The 23,391-nt window shown below is 35.3% G+C and overlaps 1 protein-coding gene across 4 annotated transcripts; it reads right to left on the reverse strand.

Annotated features, from left to right (window-relative positions):
* Positions 1 to 4: 4 nt before the first annotated feature.
* Positions 5 to 4,024, reverse strand: si:ch211-39i2.2. Of its 4 annotated transcripts, none has more exons than XR_015506773.1 (3): positions 3,770 to 4,024; positions 530 to 1,822; positions 5 to 358 (listed from the first exon to the last, which is right to left on the reverse strand). XR_015506773.1 is itself a non-coding variant. In XM_087280413.1 (3 exons), the coding sequence occupies exons 1-2, from the start codon at positions 3,924 to 3,926 to the stop codon at positions 1,371 to 1,373; spliced, it is 609 nt and encodes a 202-aa protein (XP_087136539.1). In that variant the 5' UTR covers positions 3,927 to 4,024; the 3' UTR covers positions 5 to 374; positions 1,367 to 1,370. The 4 variants fall into 4 exon arrangements, 2 of the variants coding, with proteins under 2 accessions (XP_087136539.1, NP_001245246.1); XR_015506772.1 differs by having other exon boundaries at positions 5 to 374; XM_087280413.1 differs by having other exon boundaries at positions 5 to 374; positions 1,367 to 1,822.
* Positions 4,025 to 23,391: the final 19,367 nt, after the last annotated feature.

A 23,391-nucleotide genomic window follows, 5' to 3' on the forward strand; every position in this document is an offset into this window, starting at 1 on the left:
TGGGTTATTTTAAAAATAATTTATTCACATTTCAGCACTTTCCAAATACAAATACCGTTACAAATGCTTCACTGTGAGACAATGCCAGCTTGTCCCATTCACGTGAAAACATAAAGCATTAATAAATGACGTCAACATACAAGAGTGGAGTGAGTCACGTTTCAACCCAAACCCTCCTAAATCCCTGAACATCAGTAAACAATAGTGCAGATTCAAAACTGAACATTCTGTAGTCGCAAACACACCCATCACTCAGATCTTACCACACACACACACATAGAAAACACACCTAACAACAACTAGTGACAAAGTAGTGTTTGTTACAGAACTCAAGATATGATGGTGCTGTACTGGATTCCTGGAGGGCCACAGCTCTGCACAGTTTTGCTCCAACCCTAATCAAACACAGCTGATCCAAATAATCAGTGTTCAAGAGTTTAACACCTTGATTAGTTGGAGCAGCCGTGTTTGATTAAGGTTGGAGCAAAACTGTGCAGAGCTGCGGCCCTCCAGGAATCCAGTTTGAGACCTATGTTATTGCATATTGGTTCGAAAGCTTTGGGTCAGTAACATTTTGGAAAAATAAAAAAATAAATAAAAAAATAAAGTAAATATTGGCTATAAACAAATCAAACTAAACCAACTATAAGCTAGTGTTGTCAAAAAGTGTGGACAAAAATATTTCACTAATTATAATATGAAGACATAACTATTTCTGTGTGTAGGATTACAATGCCTGCTAAAAACTAGTGTTTTAAAGCAAAAACAAAACGTAATACTGTACAAATAACTAATAATACAGCATTGCTGCGTTTAAACGATCTTTCAAAAATACTACTGAACCCATCTTTTGAACATTAGTGCTTGTATGCATCTGGTTCTACACTTTTAATTACTTGTTTGTATATTAAACAAAGCATTATAAAATACAGTAACAACAACATACCCGCTTGTTGTGTGTGAGAAATGTTGGCTGCATTATAGCAACTTTCATTGAACTGAAGTGTTTAAACCGTATTCAGTGAATTCTGAATGTAACAGTGAATATCATTGGGGTAAAGTTGGTTTTATATTCGCACGTTCGGACGTTTTCCTTTATCATTTCAGAAAAGCATTCTTGCAAATTCTGAATAGCGAAATTCAGACATTGTTGACAGCCAATGAAATGATCGTAATGTTGTTTTGAAGTCATGCGATTTCAGACCGAATATTCAAAGTGGCTTGGTAACCAATATAGGGACTGTTAAAATGAACGAATGTGCGAATATAAAACCAACTTAACCTCGATGTGAATAACAATGTGCAAAATGAGCTCGTCTTCCTCTGAAACCTCAGCCATGGACTCATTTTTTTCTATTAATACCACAGTGTTAATAAAACTCCAGTACAGTTGGAGTAGCGGATGAGTAGAGCTTGCGTTTGATTATTCGGTATTCTCTTCGAATGCTCAACACCTTCCCTCCACCAAACAGGATCTTCAGCGGAGGCCATCCTCCCAAATCTGCCTGTAGGACCACAGAGACTTCAAATGTTGGCGTGAGACTCTGATCAGGAATAACTGTGCCTAGATTCAGTAGTGTGCCTTTGTTTTCCATGTACATGTGGATCAGAGCTCCCCGTATCCCGCATGGCTCATCCACGGATAATCGCAGGATGTCTCCGGCCAGCCGTGTGGTCATGTGTCTGGGCAAGCGCAGCTCCTGGCAGCGCAGACTTGCTCCTTTGGCCTCATAGAGGCACTTCTCGATGCGTTTGGACAGGTCAAGCTGAAGACACACATCTTCACCTTCTTCCTCTTCCAAACTGCACGCAGATCCCAGACCTGTGGATGAGGAAACAAGCTCAGCTAATTGGACAGAAACTCAACACCTCAGCAGGCTGACTGTGACCCCTGTGGATCATTAGATCAGGAAACCAGCACCGTCAGCCTGGGTTACAGTGTCATCAGCTGATCATGGACTTTAGAATGCAGAATTTGTGTTGCAATTTTAGGAAACGGGAAGTATTGTACGTGCTTGCTCATGAGTGTGTCAGCAATACGATCACAAGTTCTTGAAAATGACCATAATAGGGAGATAATGTGAAATACTGGCAGTGTTGCCAGATGTAGCTGACTGTTTCCAGCCCCAAACCCGCTGAAAACCAAAAAGCACCACCTAACAATCAGTAGACTGTAATACCCTGCTGAGAGGTTGAAGAGGTGTCTCGTTTGGAGATCACATCTGTTTTAAGGGTTTGTATGGGGGGAACGGGGACTATGGCACCTCTTTGGGGGATCATAACAGTTTATAAGTGAACACCAGGACTGGCAGGCACGCCGTTACAAAACCACCCAAGTTTACACTTTCTGCCTATGTCATTTTTTAGCCGCAAAAATAAATAAAAATAATAATAAAAACGCCCAATCTGGCAACACTGAATACTGGGCAAGTATTAAAATTACAATAAATATAATAAGGTGGTACATTATTATATGAGATTGAAACAAATTGCATTACATTCAAAAATAGTTTAAAGAAATCTAATTAAAAAAAAAAAAGACTAATGTGGTCCTTCAACTAGTAACAAAGGTCTGTAGAGATAATTTGTTAATTTTTATAAATGACATTTAAATACGAGATAGATAGATAGATAGATAGATAGATAGATAGATAGATAGATAGATAGATAGATAGATAGATAGATAGATAGATAGATAGATACGTGGTTTAATGGTTTCAAATATTTGTCCATAAACCTAGATTTTATACAAGTATTTTATGGGTTATAAACATTGTTTAGTACATATTTAATATAACCAAATAGTAATCATATATTATAATAATAATACTTTTTTTTGTATTGAGGTGAAGTATTGTATTCAAATGTGAAATTTTATATTCGCACATTCTTTCATTGACAACTTGTGAAACTGTTCTTATATTGCTTACCATGGTACTAGATATTTAATAAGTTTGGTCTGAAATCGCTTACAAGTATGACTTCAAAATCAACATAAGCACGATTTATTTGACTGAACAATTTTGTATTTTGATAGTCATTGGCTGTTAGCATGATTTCTCTATTTAAAACTAGCAAAACAATACTTTTCTTAAATTATATTTAGAAAAAGTTAGGGCGTGTAAACACCGATGACTTGCTTTCGATCATTTTGTTTTCAGTTAGGTTAAAGGATTATGTTGAGGTAGTTTGATTTTCGTTTTTGTTATTTTCTTTTCTTTCAGCACCACTTTGTCCTCCCCTGCATGGTTTATTATTTTTGGATTATTTTGGTTATTATAAAAGTTGCATATAATTAATTTTCGTTGTTGTTATCTATATTATTCTTCTTTATCATTACTATTTTCTGTTTAGCTTTGATTTTTGTACTATAAATTATCTTTTTGGCCGTATTTTGCTTGATGCAAGGTTCTTCTCCCATATTACACAAAACTGTCACAATATAAATGTTATTTACTTCAATACCTAGTCTAACATCAAGAGGTCGTAACAGTCAGAATATAAAACCAACTTTACCCCAATTTTTGTGTGTACGAAAAAAAAAATCAAATGTGTAACGAGTAGCTAAATTACAAAACTTCACGTTTGGGTGAACTATACAGTCATTGTGATTCCCAGTCTCCCCTCAATTTTGAAATCCAATATTTAAAACCAACATACAAAGTTAAAACTTTTGGCGTTATATTACAAAATGTTTAGCGACTGTGCCAACATGAGCCAGTTTCCCCAATAGTGTTTTTCATTATACTTCAGGAGTGAGTGAACTTACTGGAGAAGCTTTGTGCCTTCATGAGTCTACCGCAGTGCTGGAGCGGCTCTCCGTCTCCTCTGAGCCCCGGGATGAGGCTTAGGTCCTCCGCCAGCGTTAGGTTTTCCGGCTCATTCCTGACGGACATGCCGAACACCAGAGCTTGTGTATAGACCATTTTAGCGTGATTTCCTCCGACTGTTTCCCCGAGACCTCACCTAACTCTTCCACTGACGGTTTCTTTGTTTCTTCCATGAATGCGTAAGGTTGAGAAGCGCCGTCTTCCTCCTAGCTGCCGGGTTATATACTGAGCAGTGAGCGCTGTTGTTGCATCAGCTGGAGATTGTGGGATGGGCGACATGATGAGAACACGTGACCATCGTCAGACTACTAGAGTACATGCAACATTACTACTTCTTGCGTTTATACTGCTGATTGTATTGTGTTGTATTATTCATTCGTTTTCTTTCGGCTCAGTCCTTTTTATTCATTAGGGGTCACCGCAGCGGAATGAACCGCCAGTATTGTGTCCCTGGCAGAAAATGCCAGGGACATGCACACTTCTGACTGTCTAGAAATAAACCAAAAAGAATAATAATAATAAAAAAAGAACAATTTGTATTATTCTGGCATTGTAAATCATGATGTAAATCATTTAGGTAATCTTAACGGACCTAAAACATTAAAAGTTTAGTATGATTTACCATCAGACATTTTTTAGAGTTATCTGGTTTCAACTATATGACGTACTTTATAAAAAATAATGATTACAGTTTTAGGTTTTAGAAGTGTAACGGATGCTTGCTAGTGCTTGTTATCATAATGCCATATATAATTTTTCTGGGTTTTAATGATCTAATCTTAAGTAGATACTCATTAGAAAAATGTATCTATAAGTTCTATAAAACATGTGTTGTTAAGTTTAAAAAAATAAAAAAAATTATATATATATATAATTTGTTAATGACAAAACACACCAATGTAGCCTATAGTACTATATAGCCAAGTGATTTCCAGTAAGTATGAAATGTGATTATTCACAGGTGAGATTCACATGACCAGAAAGGCAGCCAGTAAAATCCAGTTTAGCGGCCCTTTCAACTTAAAGGAACAGTTCACCCAAATATGGCTGTCTCTTACTCTCCATTGATTTCAATTGTTAAGTCAGCGTGGACCAGCAAAGGCTTGTTTTGTGTTTGAATGAGAAGGATATTTATGGTTTGGAATCATCTTAAGACAAGGTTTTACAATTATTCTTAATAGTCACCCACTTTGGAAAAAAATCAAGCAAAAACATGTCTAGAGTAAAAGCATGCAGTGCGTCACTAGAATGAGTCTGTAATTGTTACGAAAGAAAAAAAAAAAAAAACCCGTAGCTATCACCAATGTCTAGGTTGCTATAATATATAATACACAGAACATTTAGCTGTTTGCAGCAGATCCTCTGAAAATAGCTTTGACTTATAGCCTCAGTCTTTATAAAAAAAAATGAACTAAATAACTTATTTAATCTCATTACATTATTTTCATGTAAACATTCACTGAAAAGAGTGATATCTTCTGTTGCTTTGTGTGCTAAATTTAAACAAATTAAATAATGTAACTTGTTTAAACTCAACCCAAATAAATTCTTTGCAAACACTTGAAATGGAAATCCAATGAATTATCTTTCAATATATTTTTTTCTTTTAATAATAGTATCTCAAAAGAATACAATGTGTTGCTGTTGTCAAAAAAAGCCGTATGCCTAATCAGAATTGCTCATTAATTTCGCACGCAATTTCAAAGAAACACAATGAATTAAACATGAAAATGTGCTGTGTTAAATCGTAATGGCATTTACTTTTAGGAATAAAATGACGCCAGGAATAACCATGTTTTTTTTTTACCTCTACTTTTACTTGAGTTGATTGTTTTAATGGTAAACGTGATTGAGGCAAATTTACAAAGGCGTTTACATTTAGAAATAAAATGATGCCAGAAATAATGTTTTTCACCTCAATTTTTCGCTTGAGTTTATTGTTTCAACTGTAAACGCGAATGAGGCTAAATAACAAAGGCGTCACTGTGCCGCAAAATTTGCGCCATTTTGCATTGATTAATCTACAAGCGCCAATTCTTAATTTCGCATTTGGTCTGAACCAGCCAGGCAAAAGAGTGTTTCTTGTGAATCAATCTGTATTTACAACTTTAGAACGTGTGTATTTTTGCTTTCAGAAAGAGTTTTTCTCGTCTTTCTGGCATGTGTGAAATCATCTTCTCTGTCTGTTTGCTGTCTGTGAGTCACGTCGTCGAGGGACTTTTTCTCGTGACTTCACCTTTGTTCCTTGTCATTACCCTAGCTGTGACGTCACACCCAATGAACCGTCGTAGCCCACATAATGAGGAACTACCTAGAGTTTTCTAGAAGCGCCGAGAAGTTAAATATGTAAATCAGGAGAGACTAAACCTGAACCTGAATCTCCTGACTGTGTGAACGAGGAAGAAAGCATTTGGTAACCTTTAACCGAGCTTAGAATGTGACTGTGTCTGAATCAGCTGTTAAGAAAAATGCATTCATCTGACCTCAAAATAGACTCCACTCATATATTTAGATTTTTAGCTGTCGTTTAGTTCTCTATTTATTTCACTCTACATGGTTACAAAAATTATATGACCAATTGTAAGTCATAACATGTTTTGTTATTTAAACCGAGGTATTTATGCTACTAACTCGGAATTTAAAGTTAAAAATGTTAGACAACCAGTCATTTTTTATAGTGTAGAAAACAACACTCACTTTTCCTTCTTGTTCAAACTACTTATTTTAAATGAGCTAAATCAACACAATTCTTAAGTTTTATTTGGGACAACTTAAACTTTTGAGACCGCTTAAATATGTAAAAACAAATAAGGTAACTTAATCCATTTACATTTAGTCATTTAGCAGACGCTATTATCCAAAGCGACTTACAAATGAGGACAAGGAAGCAATTTACACAACTATAAAAGCAACAATGAATAAGTGCTATAGGCAAGTTTCAGGTTATGCAAAGAAAGTGTAAGAAGCAAAACAGTAGTAACTTTTCGTTTTTATAATGTAGTTAGTGGAGGGGTCAGAGAGGGAATTGCAAATTAAATGCTTTGGGACAGTGTGAAGGAATTGTGTGGTATACCCAGCATTTTTTACAGCGAAAGACAGAGGAGGACTGTGTTAGTGTTTGCTGATTTTAATCATATAAATTTGAGCTGGTCAGATGGTCTCAGTCAGATGCTTTCATGGATGACTGACGGAGATCTGGATCACTGCAGAAACCAGTCTGCATACCTAGATTATACTGATTATTATAGAGAATGGCTTTGTAAACATCTCAATAATGTATAAATGTAGTGTATAATACTGTAGTAATAAAACCCTTCGTGACTGAGTTTCAAATTAATTCAAACAAATTCACAAGTATTTTTTGGGTAATTTACAGCTTATTCTTTTTCAAAATCGGAAAGATAATTTTGTTTCATTTAAATTCAGATATTTCAGATCATTTTTTAGTTATATCGATCATTTTCAAGAAGTATAATTATAACTCACTTCATAAAGATAACTTGAGACATTTGGTTAGTTAACAATTACAAGGAAAGAGAAGAGAATACATTGCTCACATTTAGGCCTTTAGAATGAATGTGTAAAACAATTTTTTAAAATAACAATTACACCATAAAATAACCAATAATAAAATTATTATTTAAATACATATGTTTTTATAACACATTTACCTTAAATTTACAATGTTTTGTGTTAAATTCTATTTGACATAAAAATTAATTTAATATTATATTTAATATAAATATATTAAATAATATTTAACTAATATCTCATATTTAATAACAATTATGAAATAATATGTAGCATAAAAAATGGAAGAATATGTTTTTATTAAACTCTTTTATAATAATAATAATCTATTTGATAAAATATAAATTATTGTTACTATAGTGCCATTACTAATATTTTTTTCAGAATCTAATTTTGTAATAATAATTTAATTTATTAAAACGAAAACAAGAATAATAATAAATATTAATATCATTTCTAGTAGTAATGTTTATTTAAACATTAAAAGTTTTATTAAAAATATATAGCAATAATTATTTCATTTTAGTTTTATTTTTGTTAAACTTGTTTTATTTTGTAACTTGTTTTGAACAAATATTTTATTCCAAAAATGAATAAAAACACAAATGAAAGTAAATCAACAAAATCAATATTATTGTTATTAAATTATAATCAATACAAAGTAACAGTAATAAGTAAATGTTTACACAAAACACTGATAAAAGCAGTTGAGTGTATAATATAAAAAAAAATGATAGGGTAAATAAATCAACCCAGCAGCCAGATTACATCAGCCCAGCTGTAAAAACCTGATCCACCATTCTATTATTAGTGCTGGCTTAGTTTGCTTCACTTTGAGGGCTTTCTGTTTGAAAAATGTTAATTTGGGCCGTCTTGTCTGAATAAACATACTCTTTGATATGTTGAATTAAAAGTCATAATTCCTGCATGAGCAGTGTTAAAGTGTTGTGAATGATCTCTGTTTTAAGGACTGGTTCAGACTTGTTACTCTTGTTCTGTGTGTTGGTGGATAATAAAGCAGCTAGTCTGTGAAAAAGTGTCTTCTCTGGAAAAAGAAAAGCCTTTTCAACAGCATTTATTAAAAATAGATTTCTTCAGTATAAGGAAAAGCTTTACACTGGCATATATGTTTATGAAAATATATTGTATATGAGGGTACGAAAACATGCTCTAATTAAAACTGCTGTAAAAAAACGTTACAAGTAATTATAATTGTATATAAAACGCATATTTCTTATCTGGCAGCAATAAATGGCATTGGGCTTGTAGACATGGTCAAGATGAACTGCTGTAGTTCAAACTGAGCATCAGAATGGGGAAAAAAGGGGATTTAAGTGACTTTAAATGTGGCATGGTTGTTGGTGCCAGACTGGGTGGTCTGAACATTCAATTGGACAATAGACGATTGGAAAAACATTGCCTGGTCTGACAAGTCTCGATTTCTGCTGCAACATTAGGCCAAAGCGTACCTGTCTATCCCTTTATGACCACAGTGTACCCATCTTCTGATGGCTACTTCCAGCTGAATAATGTGCCATGTCATAAAGCACGAATCTATATATATGGACTGTATTGTGTGTGTATATGTATAGAGTGTTTGTATATGTATGGACTGTATCGTGTGTGTGTGCATATGTAAGTATAAGGGGTGTGCGCATATGTATTGTGTATATGTACGGATTGTACCATATGTACATGTATAGATTGTACCATGTATACTTCCAGTTGCTTAGTGCATGTGTGTGTATCATGTATGGTGAGTATATAGTGTTTGCATCCGTCATCTTTGTCAACCAGTAGCTCAGTGGATGTGTCATTCACCTCTCACCCCAGAGACCGTGTGTGTGTGTGTGTGTGTGTGTTGTACTATGTATATGTAACGTGTGTGTGTATATAATTATAGTGTGTGTAAATGTATAGATATTAACGTGTGTGTATATGCATGGACATGTATCATGTGTGTGTGTATGTATAAGGTGTGTATGCGCATATTGTACTATGTATGGAGTGTATCATGTATATATACAGAGTGTATATGTTTGGATTGCATCATGTGTGTATATATGTAACGTGTGTGTGTATATGTATAGAGTGTTTGTATATGTATGGACTGTAACGGGTGTGTGTGCATATGTATGGACTGTATCTTGTGTGTATAAGGTGTGCGCATATGGATTGTACCATATGTACATGTATGGTGAGTATATAGAGTGTTTGCATCCGTTAACTCTGTCAACCAGTAGCTCAGTGGATGTGTCATTCACCTCTCACCCCAGAGACCCGGGTTCTATCCCAGAGCCTGACAGGAGTGTACCATGTGTGTATATGTATAGTGTATGTGTGGATTGTACCATGTATATGTATAGTGTGTGTATATAAGTATAGAGTCTGTAAATGTATGGATATTAATGTGTGTATATGTATAAGGTGTGTATGCGCATATGTATAAACTGTATGTATAGGTTGTACAATGTATACAATGTATGTATGTATGTATGTATGGAATACATGTATTGTGTATGTATGGAGTGTATCATTTATGTGTTTGTATATGTTTGCATTGCATCATGTGTGTATATGTAACGGGTGTGTGCATTTGTATAAAGTGTATATGTATGGATTGTACCATGTGTATATGTCTAGGGCAGTGGTCACCAATCTCGGTCCTGGAGGGCCGGTGCCCTGCAGGGTTTAGCTCCAACTTGCTTCAACACACCTACCTGGATGTTTTAAGTATACCAAGTAAGAGCTTGATTAGCTTGTTCAGGTGTGTTTGAGCTAAAATCTGCAAGACACCGGCCCTCCAGGGGCCTGTTTCAGTAAGGAGGTTCAAACAACTCGGAGTTTAAACTTGAACTCTGAGTTGATTTACCGAGAGATTAAAAACTCAGAGTTTTCGGTTTCAGAACAGCTGATCTGAGTTGGTTCAATCAACTTTGAGTAGACCAACTCAGAGTTAAGCGCGCGCACCGTGACTATAAAAAGGCATTATCAATGGAGTGCAGACATTACGAGTGACTACGGCAACATCTTAAAAAAAAGAGATCAGCATTTCTTTTTCAAGCTGAACTTGATGTTCTCATGCAAAGTTATAGCAAATATGAGTGTATATATTTAAAATAAAGCAACCATCAGTGAAACAGAAACAGCGAGGGAAAACAGCTGCTCAAGTTAATGCATAATTTTTAATTTTAAGTATTTAAACATTTTAAGTATAATAAAATAAGTAATGTAATGTGTGACATTTATACTTTTTTCTAAACTTTTATACACTTTTATCAGTTTTAATAGATTTAACAGCGCACTTGTTCTGTGTCTGCCTTTTTATTGATCAAGTGATAGAGGTTGATATAACATTAAGAAGGTAAGCAGTAATAAAATAATTTAGACAGAATAATAATCCCAATAATCTAGTAACAGTGCATGTCAAAGGTTAAGCTAATTATTTATGAAAAAAAAGGACAAGCCTCGTACGTGACTTTGTTCTGTGTGTGACAAAAATGTAGGCAATAGCTGTGTTTCCATCAAAATATAGGCTATTACATAAATTTGTGCAAAACTGGAATAATGCCTAAAAATAAAGCAGCGTTTTTATCCAAAGAGTCGAAGAGAACCAGTGGTGGGAGTAACGAATTACAACTACTCACGTTACTGTAATTAAGTACATTTTTGGGGTAATTGTACTTTCATGAGTAAAATTTTTGGCCTGTAATTTTACTTGTACTTGAGTACAAATTCAGCCGAGTAATCTACTTCGTTACTTTTATAATGACAATTAGTTACAGAGTACTGTAATATTTCAGCCACGCACTGACCAGCATTTCGGTAGCCAATAAAAAAAGCTGATCTTAACGGACCAATGAAAAGCCTGGTACATTATTTGAACCGAAAATCAAGTTCAGGCTACTGCAGACGTGACCGTCATCATACAGTCACAAAGTTATCAATTGACATATGGAGATTTAAGACAGAAGAAATGAGGAAGAAATAGCAGAGGATGACTGCATGGCCACACCCGGAGGAGCTGTTCATCACCTACAGGTACATAGGGAAGAAAGGGGACAGATGTGCTGATGTAAATAGCTATGTTATCATCTAAAATGCTAATTAAATATATGCCCAAAACTGGAATATCGCATAAAAGACTGCAAATAAAGCAGCGTTTCTGTCCATCAAGTCAAAGAGAACAAAATTGCCACCTTCTGATTAACTGGCGACAGTAACGTTAAGTAAAAACAGAATTAGCATCAGTAGAAGCAGCTGCGTGAATAAATTATCTTCATTTAATAAGTGACTTGCGCATCAGAAGGCAATCCTGCACGCAGTGAACGCGCGCTGGCGTTTGAAGGCGCGAGACACGGAGTGCAGAAACTCTTGACAATTCTGGAGGTCATTATTAATATAATATAATACTGAAATGGTTGAGGCGGTTTAGAATGAACAAAACAACACTTTAGATGTTTTACAATGTGATGTCTAAAATATAAACATCTTTTAGCCCTTAAAAAGTCTTAAATTCGCTGTTCTAGATCTGAAATATGTTTGCACAGGTCTTATTTTTCCGATGTACATGTAACGTTACTTCTAATGCTCATTTAAATTATTTTTTTGTTGTTGCTTGGTTTCGTGGTGGTGTAGTTCTTTATTTCACTTGTCCTATTGTAATTTGCAGTATTAAAACTACAAATAAGCCCAGCATGCAATAGCTCAGTGCGCGCGGCGAATGTGACGTCATCGCCGTGTTTGCGGAGGTTCACTTTGGATGCGCGGGACATGATTTCGGGTGAACAGTTCGCGCGGCGCCGCGCTTGATTTGAGTTGAATTTGAATCACTTTGAAGAGATTTTGTCTGTAACAGTACGACTGTACAGACATCTTAACTATCCGACCATGCGTGATCAGCAAAGAGATAACCAGATGACCAATAATTCTTGGCTAGAAATTGCAACAGCCATGGAAAGGAAGTGTTTTGTTAAAGTTTGGAAAAACCTGGGGGATAAGTTTATTACAACAAAAAAGAGGCCATGGCAAATGTGGAGACCCAGGTGGTTTTATGATTACAGAATATGTTTTTCCACCATTTATAAGTTTTACACTGATGGATCATTTTGAAGTTAAAGCAATGTAACAAAAATTAAGTAACAAATTAAGTATTTGATAACTGGAAAATAATATATGAACCCATCGGCTTACAGTATACTGATGTCCAATTTCTAGGCTTTATTGGTGATGATGGACAGGATTGTTGGACCATTATTGCCTTTTCAGCTCATTAGTAGAGGACAGAAACTAGCCAGACAAAAATGTGTCAATTGTTGAGTGGGCAAAATTTTTTTTATTTTTTGCTATTATTCTTGCCAGAATAAAAAAAATTTTTTTTTTAGAGTAACCCATGTTCTGTTGTCATTGATATTTAACTTTAATAGGTAGAACTGTCCGAGATATAAACACAAGTGAGTGATGCATCAAACTTTTATTTAAAAAATCTTGAAAAGTTATAAAACTTTATAATCATTCATTAATTTTCTTTTTGGCTTAGTTCCTTTATTAATCTGGGGTCGCCACAGCGGAATGAACCGCCAATTTATCCAGCATATGTTTTACACAGCGGATGCCCTTCCAGCTGCAACCCGTTCTCATTTACAACAACAGACAATTTAGCTTACCTAATTCACCTAAAATGCATGTCTTTGGACTGGGGAAAACCGGAGCATCTTGAGCAAACCCACGCAAACACGGGGAGAACATGCAAACTCCACACAGAAATGCCAACTGACCCAGCCAAGGCTTGAACCAGCGACCTATTTGCCTTGAGTCGAGAGCGCTACCCACTGCCCCACCCCGTCACCCAACTTTGTAATCATAATAAATTATAAAAATAATGAAAAATAATTATTTTTAAAATTAAATAATAAAATTGAACAATATTAAAGATGTGACAGAGTCTTAAAAAGTCTTAAATTTGACACTATGATATCTTCAGAAACCCTTTTTTTTTTACAAGACTTCAGTCTATAATCTGAAAAAAAAACATTATGGTAAGAAGACATAACTTAATTTGTGTGATATTTAATTTATTAATAATATGTTTAGGCACTATGCAGTGTTGTTCTATGGTTTCTGACGGTTCAGTTCGCGAATTAGGTAATTAACAAAATTTCTCCATAATTTGCAAGTGTTTTTTTATATATTAAATCATCTATTGATCGTACAGATAAAAGAGGCATCATTTGAAATGATAAAAAGTCGTGCATTTGTGCATATTTCTGTTATCTTTATACTCAAAATAGCAGAACATTGTTTTTGTAAAATAATCATGGTGCGCAGTGGGTATCGCTATCGCCTCAAAGCAAAAAGTTTGTTGGTTGAAGCCCTGGCTGAGTCAGTTGGTGTTTCTGTGTGGAGTTTGCATGTTCTCCCCATGTTGGCGTGGGTTTCCTCTATAGTTGCTCTATAATTATAATCTATAATTAATGCTGTTTACACAGTTTTAAAAGTGTTTATAATATCTTAAAATGTGTTATGTAAAATGTGTTTTACTACCTGGATCTTGTCTGACTCCGCATTTATGGATAATTCCACCTATACCGCCAAGTTAAAAAAGTAATTTGTAATTTTGTAATTTGAGTAGTTTTTACGAAGAGTAATTTGTACTTTTACTTGAGTACTTTTTAACACCAGTACTTTTACTTGTAATTGAGTACAATTTCAGCAATGTAACAGTACTTGTAATTGAGTACAATTTTTTTGTACTCTTACCACCACTGAAGAGAACACAATCGTCACTTCCTGATTAACTTGCGCCAAATATCAACAGTAAAAACAGAATTACTGCGGCAGAAGAAGCTGCATCAATGATTTTTTATTTAATTAATGTACCTGAGCCTCAGAAGACAATTGACACAATGAACACGTGGGGGCGTTTGAAGCCAGACGCGGAGATCTTGACACGCTCCAGACGCTCGGAGGTAATTAATAATATACACTAATAATGAAACAGTAAAGGCATTTTAGATTGACTAAAACACCATTTAAGATGTTCTGCAGTGTGCTCAGTCTGCTGGTTTGTTTTTTCACACACATTTTTATCATCATCTCTAACAAACCATTTTTTAATGTACATACTGTAATTTAAGTGCACTTCGTAGTTTATGTGCATCTTATCAAATTTTTATGCACATCTCCAAAATGAGCTCTAAAATAAGTGTGTGGAAATGTAAGGCTAATGCGAGAAATGCCGCTTCATCTTTAAAAAAGGGGAGGAGACCGACAGAAACTCAGAGTTTAGAGAATAAAACCTGCTCCGGACCAGGTTAGATTCACAGAGTAAGTTACCACGGTAACTGACTCTGAGTTAAAGTTAACTCTCTTTTAGAAACAGGCTTGACTTACCCTGCTTTCTCGAGTTTAACAAACCTGCCATTTTGAAACGGAAAACCCAGAGTTTCTCTCATTTCAGGGTTAAACTACTCTGAGTTTTCACTTAACCTGCTTTCTGAAACAGGCCCCAGGAATAAGTTTGGTGATCACTGGTCTAGGGTGTATATATATATATATATATATATATATATATATATATATATATATATATCGTGTGTGTGTGTATATGTATAGAGTGTTTGTATATGTATGGGCTGTAACGGGTGTGTGTGCATATGTATGGACTGTATCTTGTGTGTATACTGTATGTATAAGGTGTGCGCATATGTATGGATTGTACCATATGTACATGTATCGTGTGTGTATATAAATAGAGTATATCATGTATGTTGAGTATATAGAGTGTTTGAATCCATTAACTCTGTCAACCAGTAGCTCAGTGGATGTGTCATTCACCTCTCACCCCAGAGACCCGGGTTCTATCCCAGAGCCTGATAGGAGTGTACCATGTGTGTATATGTATAGTGTGTGTGTGGATTGTACCATGTATATGTATAGAGTGTGTAAATGTATGGATATTAATGTGTGTATATGTATGGACTGTATATGTATAAGGTGTGTATGCGCATATGTATAAACTGTATGTATGGATTGTACAATGTATACAGTGTATGTATGGAATACATGTATTGTATTGTGTATGTATGGAGTGTATCATGTATGTATATTTACAGAGTGTTTGTATATGTTTGGATTGTATCATGTGTGTATATGTAACGGGTGTGTGCATTTGTATAAAGGGTATGTATATATATATATATGTATGGACTGTATCGTGTGTGTGTATATGTATAGAGTGTTTGTATATGTATGGACTGTAACGGGTGTGTGTGCATATGTATGGACTGTATCTTGTGTGTATACTGTATGTATAAGGTGTGCGCATATGTATTATATGTACGGATTGTACCATATGTACATGTATCGTGTGTATATAAATAGAGTGTATCATGTATGGTGAGTATATAGAGTGTTTGCATCCGCTAACTCTGTCAACCAGTAGCTCAGTGGATGTGTCATTCACTTCTCACCCCAGAGACCCGGGTTCTATCCCTGTGTGTGTATTGTACTATGTATATGTAACGTGTGTGTGTGTGTGTGTGTATATAATTATAGTGCGTGTAAATGTATAGATATTAACGTGTGTGTATATGCATGGATATGTATAAGGTGTGTATGCGCTCAGTGGATGTGTCATTCACCTCTCACCCCAGAGACCTGGGTTCTATCCCAGAGCCTGACAGTTTATACCATGTGTGTATATGTATAGTGTATGTGTGGATTGTACCATGTATATGTATAGTGTGTGTGTGTATATAAGTATAGAGTGTGTAAATGTATGGATATTAATGTGTGTATATGTATGGACTGTATATGTATAAGGTGTGTATGCTCATATGTATAAACTGTGTGTATAGGTTGTACAATGTATGTATGGAATACATGTATTGTATTGTATTGTGTATGTATGGACTGTATCATGTATGTATATTTACAGAGTGTTTGGATTGCATCATGTGTGTATATGTAACGGGTGTGTGCATTTGTATAAAGTGTATATGTTTGGATTGTACCATGTGTATATGTCTAGGGAAGGGGTCACCAATCTCGGTCCTGGAGGGCTGGTGTCCCTGCAGGGTTTAGCTCCAACTTGCTTCAACACACCTACCTGGATGTTTCAAGTAAGAGCTTGATTAGCTTGTTCAGGTGTGTTTGAGCTAAAATCTGCAAGACACCGGCCCTCCAGGAATAAGTTTGGTGACCACTGGTCTAGGGTGTATATATATATATATATATATATATATATATATATATATATATATATATATATATATATTCATGGACTGTATCGTGTGTGTGTATATGTATAGAGTGTTTGTATATGTATGGACTGTAACGGGTGTGTGTGCATATGTATGGACTGTATCTTGTGTGTATACTGTATGAATAAGGTGTGCGCATATGTATTGTATGTATATGTACAGATTGTACCATATGTACATGTATCGTGTGTATATAAATAGAGTGTATCATGTATGGTGAGTATATAGAGTGTTTGCATCCGTGTACCATGTGTGTATATGTATAGTGTGTGTGTGGATTGTACCATGTATATGTATAGAGTGTGTAAATGTATGGATATTAATGTGTGTATATGTATGGACTGTATATGTATAAGGTGTGTATGCGCATATGTATAAACTGTATGTATGGATTGTACAATGTATACAGTGTATGTATGGAATACATGTATTGTATTGTGTATGTATGGAGTGTATTATGTATGTATATTTACAGAGTGTTTGTATATGTTTGGATTGTATCATGTGTGTATATGTAACGGTTGTGTGCATTTGTATAAAGGGTATGTACATATATATATATATATATATATATATATATATATATATATATATATATATATATATATATATATATATATATATATATATATGGACTGTATCGTGTGTGTGTGTATATGTATAGAGTGTTTGTATATGTATGGACTGTAACGGGTGTGTGTGCATATGTATGGACTGTATCTTGTGTGTATACTGTATGTATTAGGTGTGCGCATATGTATTGTATGTATATGTATGGATTGTACCATATGTACATGTATCGTGTGTATATAAATAGAGTGTATCATGTATGGTGAGTATATAGAGTGTTTGCATCCGTTAACTCTGGCAACCAGTAGCTCAGTGGATGTGTCATTCACCTCTCACCCCAGAGACCCGGGTTCTATGTGTGTGTGTGTGTGTGTGTGTGTGTGTGTATTGTACTATGTATATGTAACTTGTGTGTGTGTGTGTGTATATAATTATAGTGTGTGTAAATGTATAGATATTAACGTGTGTGTGTATATGCATGGATATGTATAAGGTGTGTATGCGCATATTGTACTATGTATGGAGTGTATCATGTATATATACAGAGTGTTTTTATATGTTTGGATTGCATCATGTGTGTATATATGTAATGGGTGTGTATGTATATATATATATATATATGTATATATATATATATATATATATATATATATATATATATATATATATATATATATATATATGTATATGTATATATATATATATATGGACTGTATCGTGTGTGTATATGTATAGAGTGTTTGTATATGTATGGACTGTAACGGGTGTGTGTGCATATGTATGGACTGTATGGACAGTATGTACGTGTATGGTGACTATATAGAGTGTTTGCATCCATTTACTCTGTCAACCAGTAGCTCAGTGGATGTGTCATTCACCTCTCACCCCAGAGACCCGGGTTCTATCCCAGAGCCTGACAGGAGTGTACCATGTGTGTATATGTATAGTGTATGTGTGGATTGTACCATGTATAGTGTGTGTATATAAGTATAGAGTGTGTAAATGTATGGATATTAATGTGTGTATATGTATGGACTGTATATGTATAAGGTGTGTATGCGCATATGTATAAACTGTATGTATAGGTTGTACAATGTATACAGTGTATGTATGCATGGAATACATGTACTGTGTATGTATGGACTGTATCATGTATGTATATTTACAGAGTGTTTGTATATGTTTGGATTGCATCATGTGTGTATATGTAACGGGTGTGTGCATTTGTATAAAGTGTATATGTTTGGATTGTACCATGTGTATATGTCTAGGGAAGGGGTCACCAATCTCGGTCCTGGAGGGAGACCCGGGTTCTATCCCAGAGCCTGACAGGAGTGTACCATGTGTGTATATGTATAGTGTGTGTGTGTAGATTGTACCATGTAGAGAGTGTGTAAATGTATGGATATTAATGTATGTATATATATGGACTGTATATATATAATGTGTGTATGTGCATATGTATAAACTGTATGTATGGATTGTACAATTTATACAGTGTATGTATGGAATACATGTATTGTATTGTGTATGTATGGAGTGTATCATGTAGATTTACAGAGTGTTTGTATATGTTTGGATTGCATCATGTGTGTATATGTAACGGGTGTGTGCATTTGTATAAAGTGTATATGTATGGATTGTACCATGTGTATATGTCTAGGGTATATATATATACCATATATGTATATATGGACTATCGTGTTTGTATATGTATGGACTGTATCGTGTGTGTGCATGTAATGGGTGTGTGTGCATATGTATGGACTGTATCTTGTGTGTATACTGTATGTATAAGGTGTGTGTGCTTATGTATTATGTGTATATGTACGGATTGTACCATATGTACATGTATAGATTGTACCATGTATACCTCCAGTTGCTCAGTGCATGTGTGTGTATGTAACAGCTGTGTATGGTGTGTATCATTCATCAACTTCCATTAGCTCAGTGGATGTGTCATTAACCTTTCACCCCAGAGACCTGGGTTTTATCCCTGACATGCATGTGCATATGTATAGAGTGTATATGTATGGATTGTACCATGTGTGTATATGAATGGATTGTATAATGTATGGATTTTATGATGTGTGTGCATATGTATGGACTGTATCGTGTGTGTGCATATGTAGAGTGTATTGTGCGTGTGTGTATATGTATGGATTGTACCATGTCAAAACTGTATACAGTGTGTGTGTGTGTGCATATGTATGGAGTTTTTCATGTGTGTATGTATGGACTGTATCATTGGATTGTACCATGTGTACACTGTATACAGTGTGTGTGCATATGTAAAGAATGCATATGTATAGAGTGTATCATGTGTGTTCATGTATGAATAGTACCATGTGTATATGTATAGAGTGTTTGCATATTTATGCAGTGTATCATGTGTGCATCTGCATGGACTATATCATGTGTGCATATATATGGAGTGTATATGTATGGATTGTACCATGTGTATATGTCTGGTGTGTGTGTGTGTGTATATGTATGGAGTGTATCATGTGTGTATATGTATTGGGTGTATATGAATTGATTGTATAATGTATGGATTTTATGATGTGTGTGCATATGTATGGAGTATATCATGTGTGCATTTGTAGGGACTTTATCATGTGTGTGTGCATATGTAGAGTGTATCGTGCGTGTGTGTGTATATGTATGGATTGTACCATTTGAACACTGTATACAGTGTGTGTGCATATGTAAAGAGTGTATATGTATGAAGTTTATCACGTGTGTATATGTATGGACTGTATCATTGGATTGTACCATGTGTACACTGTATACAGTGTGTGTGCATATGTAAAGAATGCATATGTATAGAGTGTATCGTGTGTTTATGTATGAATAGTGCCATGTGTATATGTATAGAGGGTTTGCATATTTATGGAGTGTATCATGTGTGCATCTGCATGGACTATATCATGTGTGCATATATATGGAGTATATTTGTATAGAGTGTGTGCATATGTATAGAGTGTATATGTATGGATTGTACAATGTGTATATGTCTGGTGTGTGTGTGTGTGTATGTATGTATAGAGTGTATCATGTGTGCATATGTATGGACTATATCATGGGTGTGTGTGCATATGTATGGTGTGTATATGTATACGGTGTGTGTGCATATGTATAGAGTGTATCATGTGTGCATATGTATGGACTAAATCGTGTGTGTGTGTGTTTGTATAGAGTGTTTGTATATGTTTGGACTGTATCGGGTGTGTGTGCATATATATGGATTGTATCTTGTGTGTATATGTATAGGGTGTGTGTGCATATGTATAGAGTGTATTGTGTGTATATGTATGGATTGTACCATGTGTACATGTATAGATTGTACCATGTACAATAGGGGTGTGGGGTAGGGGTGTGTATGGTGTGTATCATTCATCAACTCCCAGTAGCTCAGTGGATGTGTCATTAACCTTTCACCCCAGAGACCCGGGTTCTATCCCAGAGCCTGACAGGAATATATCATGTGTGTATATGCATACAGTGTATATGTATGGATTGTACTAATTGTATATGTAATGGGTGTGTAAAGAATGTATCATGTGTATTGTGTGTATGGATTGTACCTTGTGTATTTGTATAGAGTGTGCATTTGTAAAGAGTGTATATGTAATGGGTATATGTGCATATATATATATAGAGTGTATATCTATAAATTGTGCATGTGTATTGTGTACATGTATAGATTTAGTATGGACTAAATCATGTGTGTATATGTATAGAGCAGGGGTGCTCAACATGTTCCTGGAGATCTACCTTCCTGCAGATTTCAGTTGCAACCCTTATCAAACATGCCTGTTTGTAATTATTAAGTGCTGTTCAGGTCCTAATTAATTGGTTCAGGTGTGTTTGATCAGGGTTGGAGCTAAACTCTGTTGGAAGGTAGATCTCTAGTAATAGGTGTATGTACATGGTGTATGTATTCATCATCTTCCAGTAGCTCAGTGGATGCGTCATTCACCTCTCACCCCAGAGTCCCGGGTTCTATCCCAGACCCTGACAGGAGAATATAATCTGTATATGTATAGAGTGTTTGTTTATGTATGGACTGTATAGGGTGTGTGGACTGTACCATGTGTATATGTCTAGAGTGTGTATTTGTATGGAATGTATCATGTGTGCATATGTATAGACTAAATCAAGTCTGTGTATGTAACGAATTAGTATGGAGTGTACCATGTGTATAGAATGTTTGTATTCATCAACTTCCAGTAGCTCAGTGGATGTGAGTATGTGTATAGAGTGATATGGATTGTACCATGTGTTTATGTCTAGGGTGTGTGTATGAATGGAGTGTGTCGTGTGTATATGTTTAGGGTGTGTGTGCATATGTTAAGAGTGCACATGTATGGACTGTATCATGTGTGTATATGTATAAGGTGTGTGTACATGTATAGATTGTACCATGTATACAGTGTGTGTGCATATGTAAAGAGTGTATATGTATGGAGTGTATGTAACGGGTGTATAAGGTGTGTATCATCTGTGTATATGAATAGAGTGTATCATGTATGGTGTACCATGTGTATAGAGTGTTCCATGTGTATAGAGTATAGAGTGTTTGCATTCGTCAACTTCCAGTAGCCCAGTGGATACGTCACACACCTTTCACCCTATAGACCTGGGTTCCAGCTAAGAGCCTGACATATGTGTATCATGTGTGTATATGTATGGTTAGTACCATGTGTCTATGTATAGAGTGTGTGCATATGTATGGAGTGTATCATATGTGCGTGTATGTAACAGGTGTGTACCATCTGTGTATATGAATAGAGTGTATTATGTATGGTGAATATGTGTATGGAGTGTTCTATGTGTATAGAGTGTTTGCATTCGTCAACTTCCAGTAAACCAGTGGATGCGTCACTCACCTCTCACCCTATAGACCCAGGTTCTATCCCAGAGCTTGACATGTGTGTGTGTATGTATGGAGCGTATCATGTGTGCATATGTATGGACTAAATCATGTGTGTATATGTATAGAGTGTATCATGTATGGTGAATATGTGTATGGAGTGTTTGTATTCTAACTTCCAGTAGCTCAGTGGATGCGTCATTCACCTCTTACCACCCCAGAGACCCTCTATCCTAGACCCTGACTGGAGTATATCATGTCTGTATATGTATATAGTGTATCATGTGTGTATATGTAATGGGTGTGTGTATATGTATGGATTGTACAATGTGTATATGTCTAGGGTGTATGTGTCATGTGTGCATATGTATGGACTGTATGATTTGTGTATATGTAACGGGGGTGTGTGCATATGTAAAGAGTGTATATGTATGGATTGTACCATGTGTGTATGTATGGAGTGTATCTTGTGTGCAAATGTATGGACTGTATCATGCGTGTGAATGCATATGCATGGACTGTATCATGTGTGTATATGTATAGGGTGTGTGTGCATATGTATAGAGTGTATCATTGTATGAGTGTATATATGTATGGAGTGTATCATTTGTGCATTTGTATGGACTAAATAATGTGTGTATATGTATAGTGTATCATGTATGTGTACACTGTATACAGTATGTGTGCATATGTATGGAGTGTATCATGTATGGACTATCATTTGTGTATTTGTAACGGGCATGTGAGCATATGTATGGTGTGTGCAAATGTATAGAGTGCATATATATGGATTATACCATGTGTATGTATGGAGTGTATCGTGTGCATATGTATGGAATGTATCATGTGTTTGCATATGTAAAGAGTGTATATGTAAGGAGTGTATCGTGTGCATATGTATGGACTGTCTCATGTGTGTATACGTATAGGGTGTGTGTGCATATGTATAGAGTGTATCGTGTGTATATGTATGACTGTATTGTGTGTTTATATGTAACGCATGTGTGTGTGTATGTATGGACCACGTGTATATGTGTAGAGTGTTTGCATACGTCAGCTTCCGTCAGACAGGAGTATATTGTGTGTGTATATGTATCATGTGTGCATAAATATGGACTGTATCTGGTGTGTGTGTATATGTATGGATTGTACCATGTATGGATTATACCATGTACAGGGCGCAAGTATATATGTATGGAGTGTATCATGTGTGCATGTTTATGGACTGTATCGTATGTGTATATGTAATTGGTGTGTGCATATTTACTTTATAGGGTGTCATATGTATGGAGTATACCATGTTTATATGTATAGAGTGTTT

The sequence above is a fragment of the Danio rerio genome, chromosome 14 (genome assembly GCF_052040795.2).
Source record: "Danio rerio strain M-AB ecotype USA chromosome 14, GRCz13ab, whole genome shotgun sequence".
NCBI lineage: Eukaryota > Metazoa > Chordata > Actinopteri > Cypriniformes > Danionidae > Danio > Danio rerio.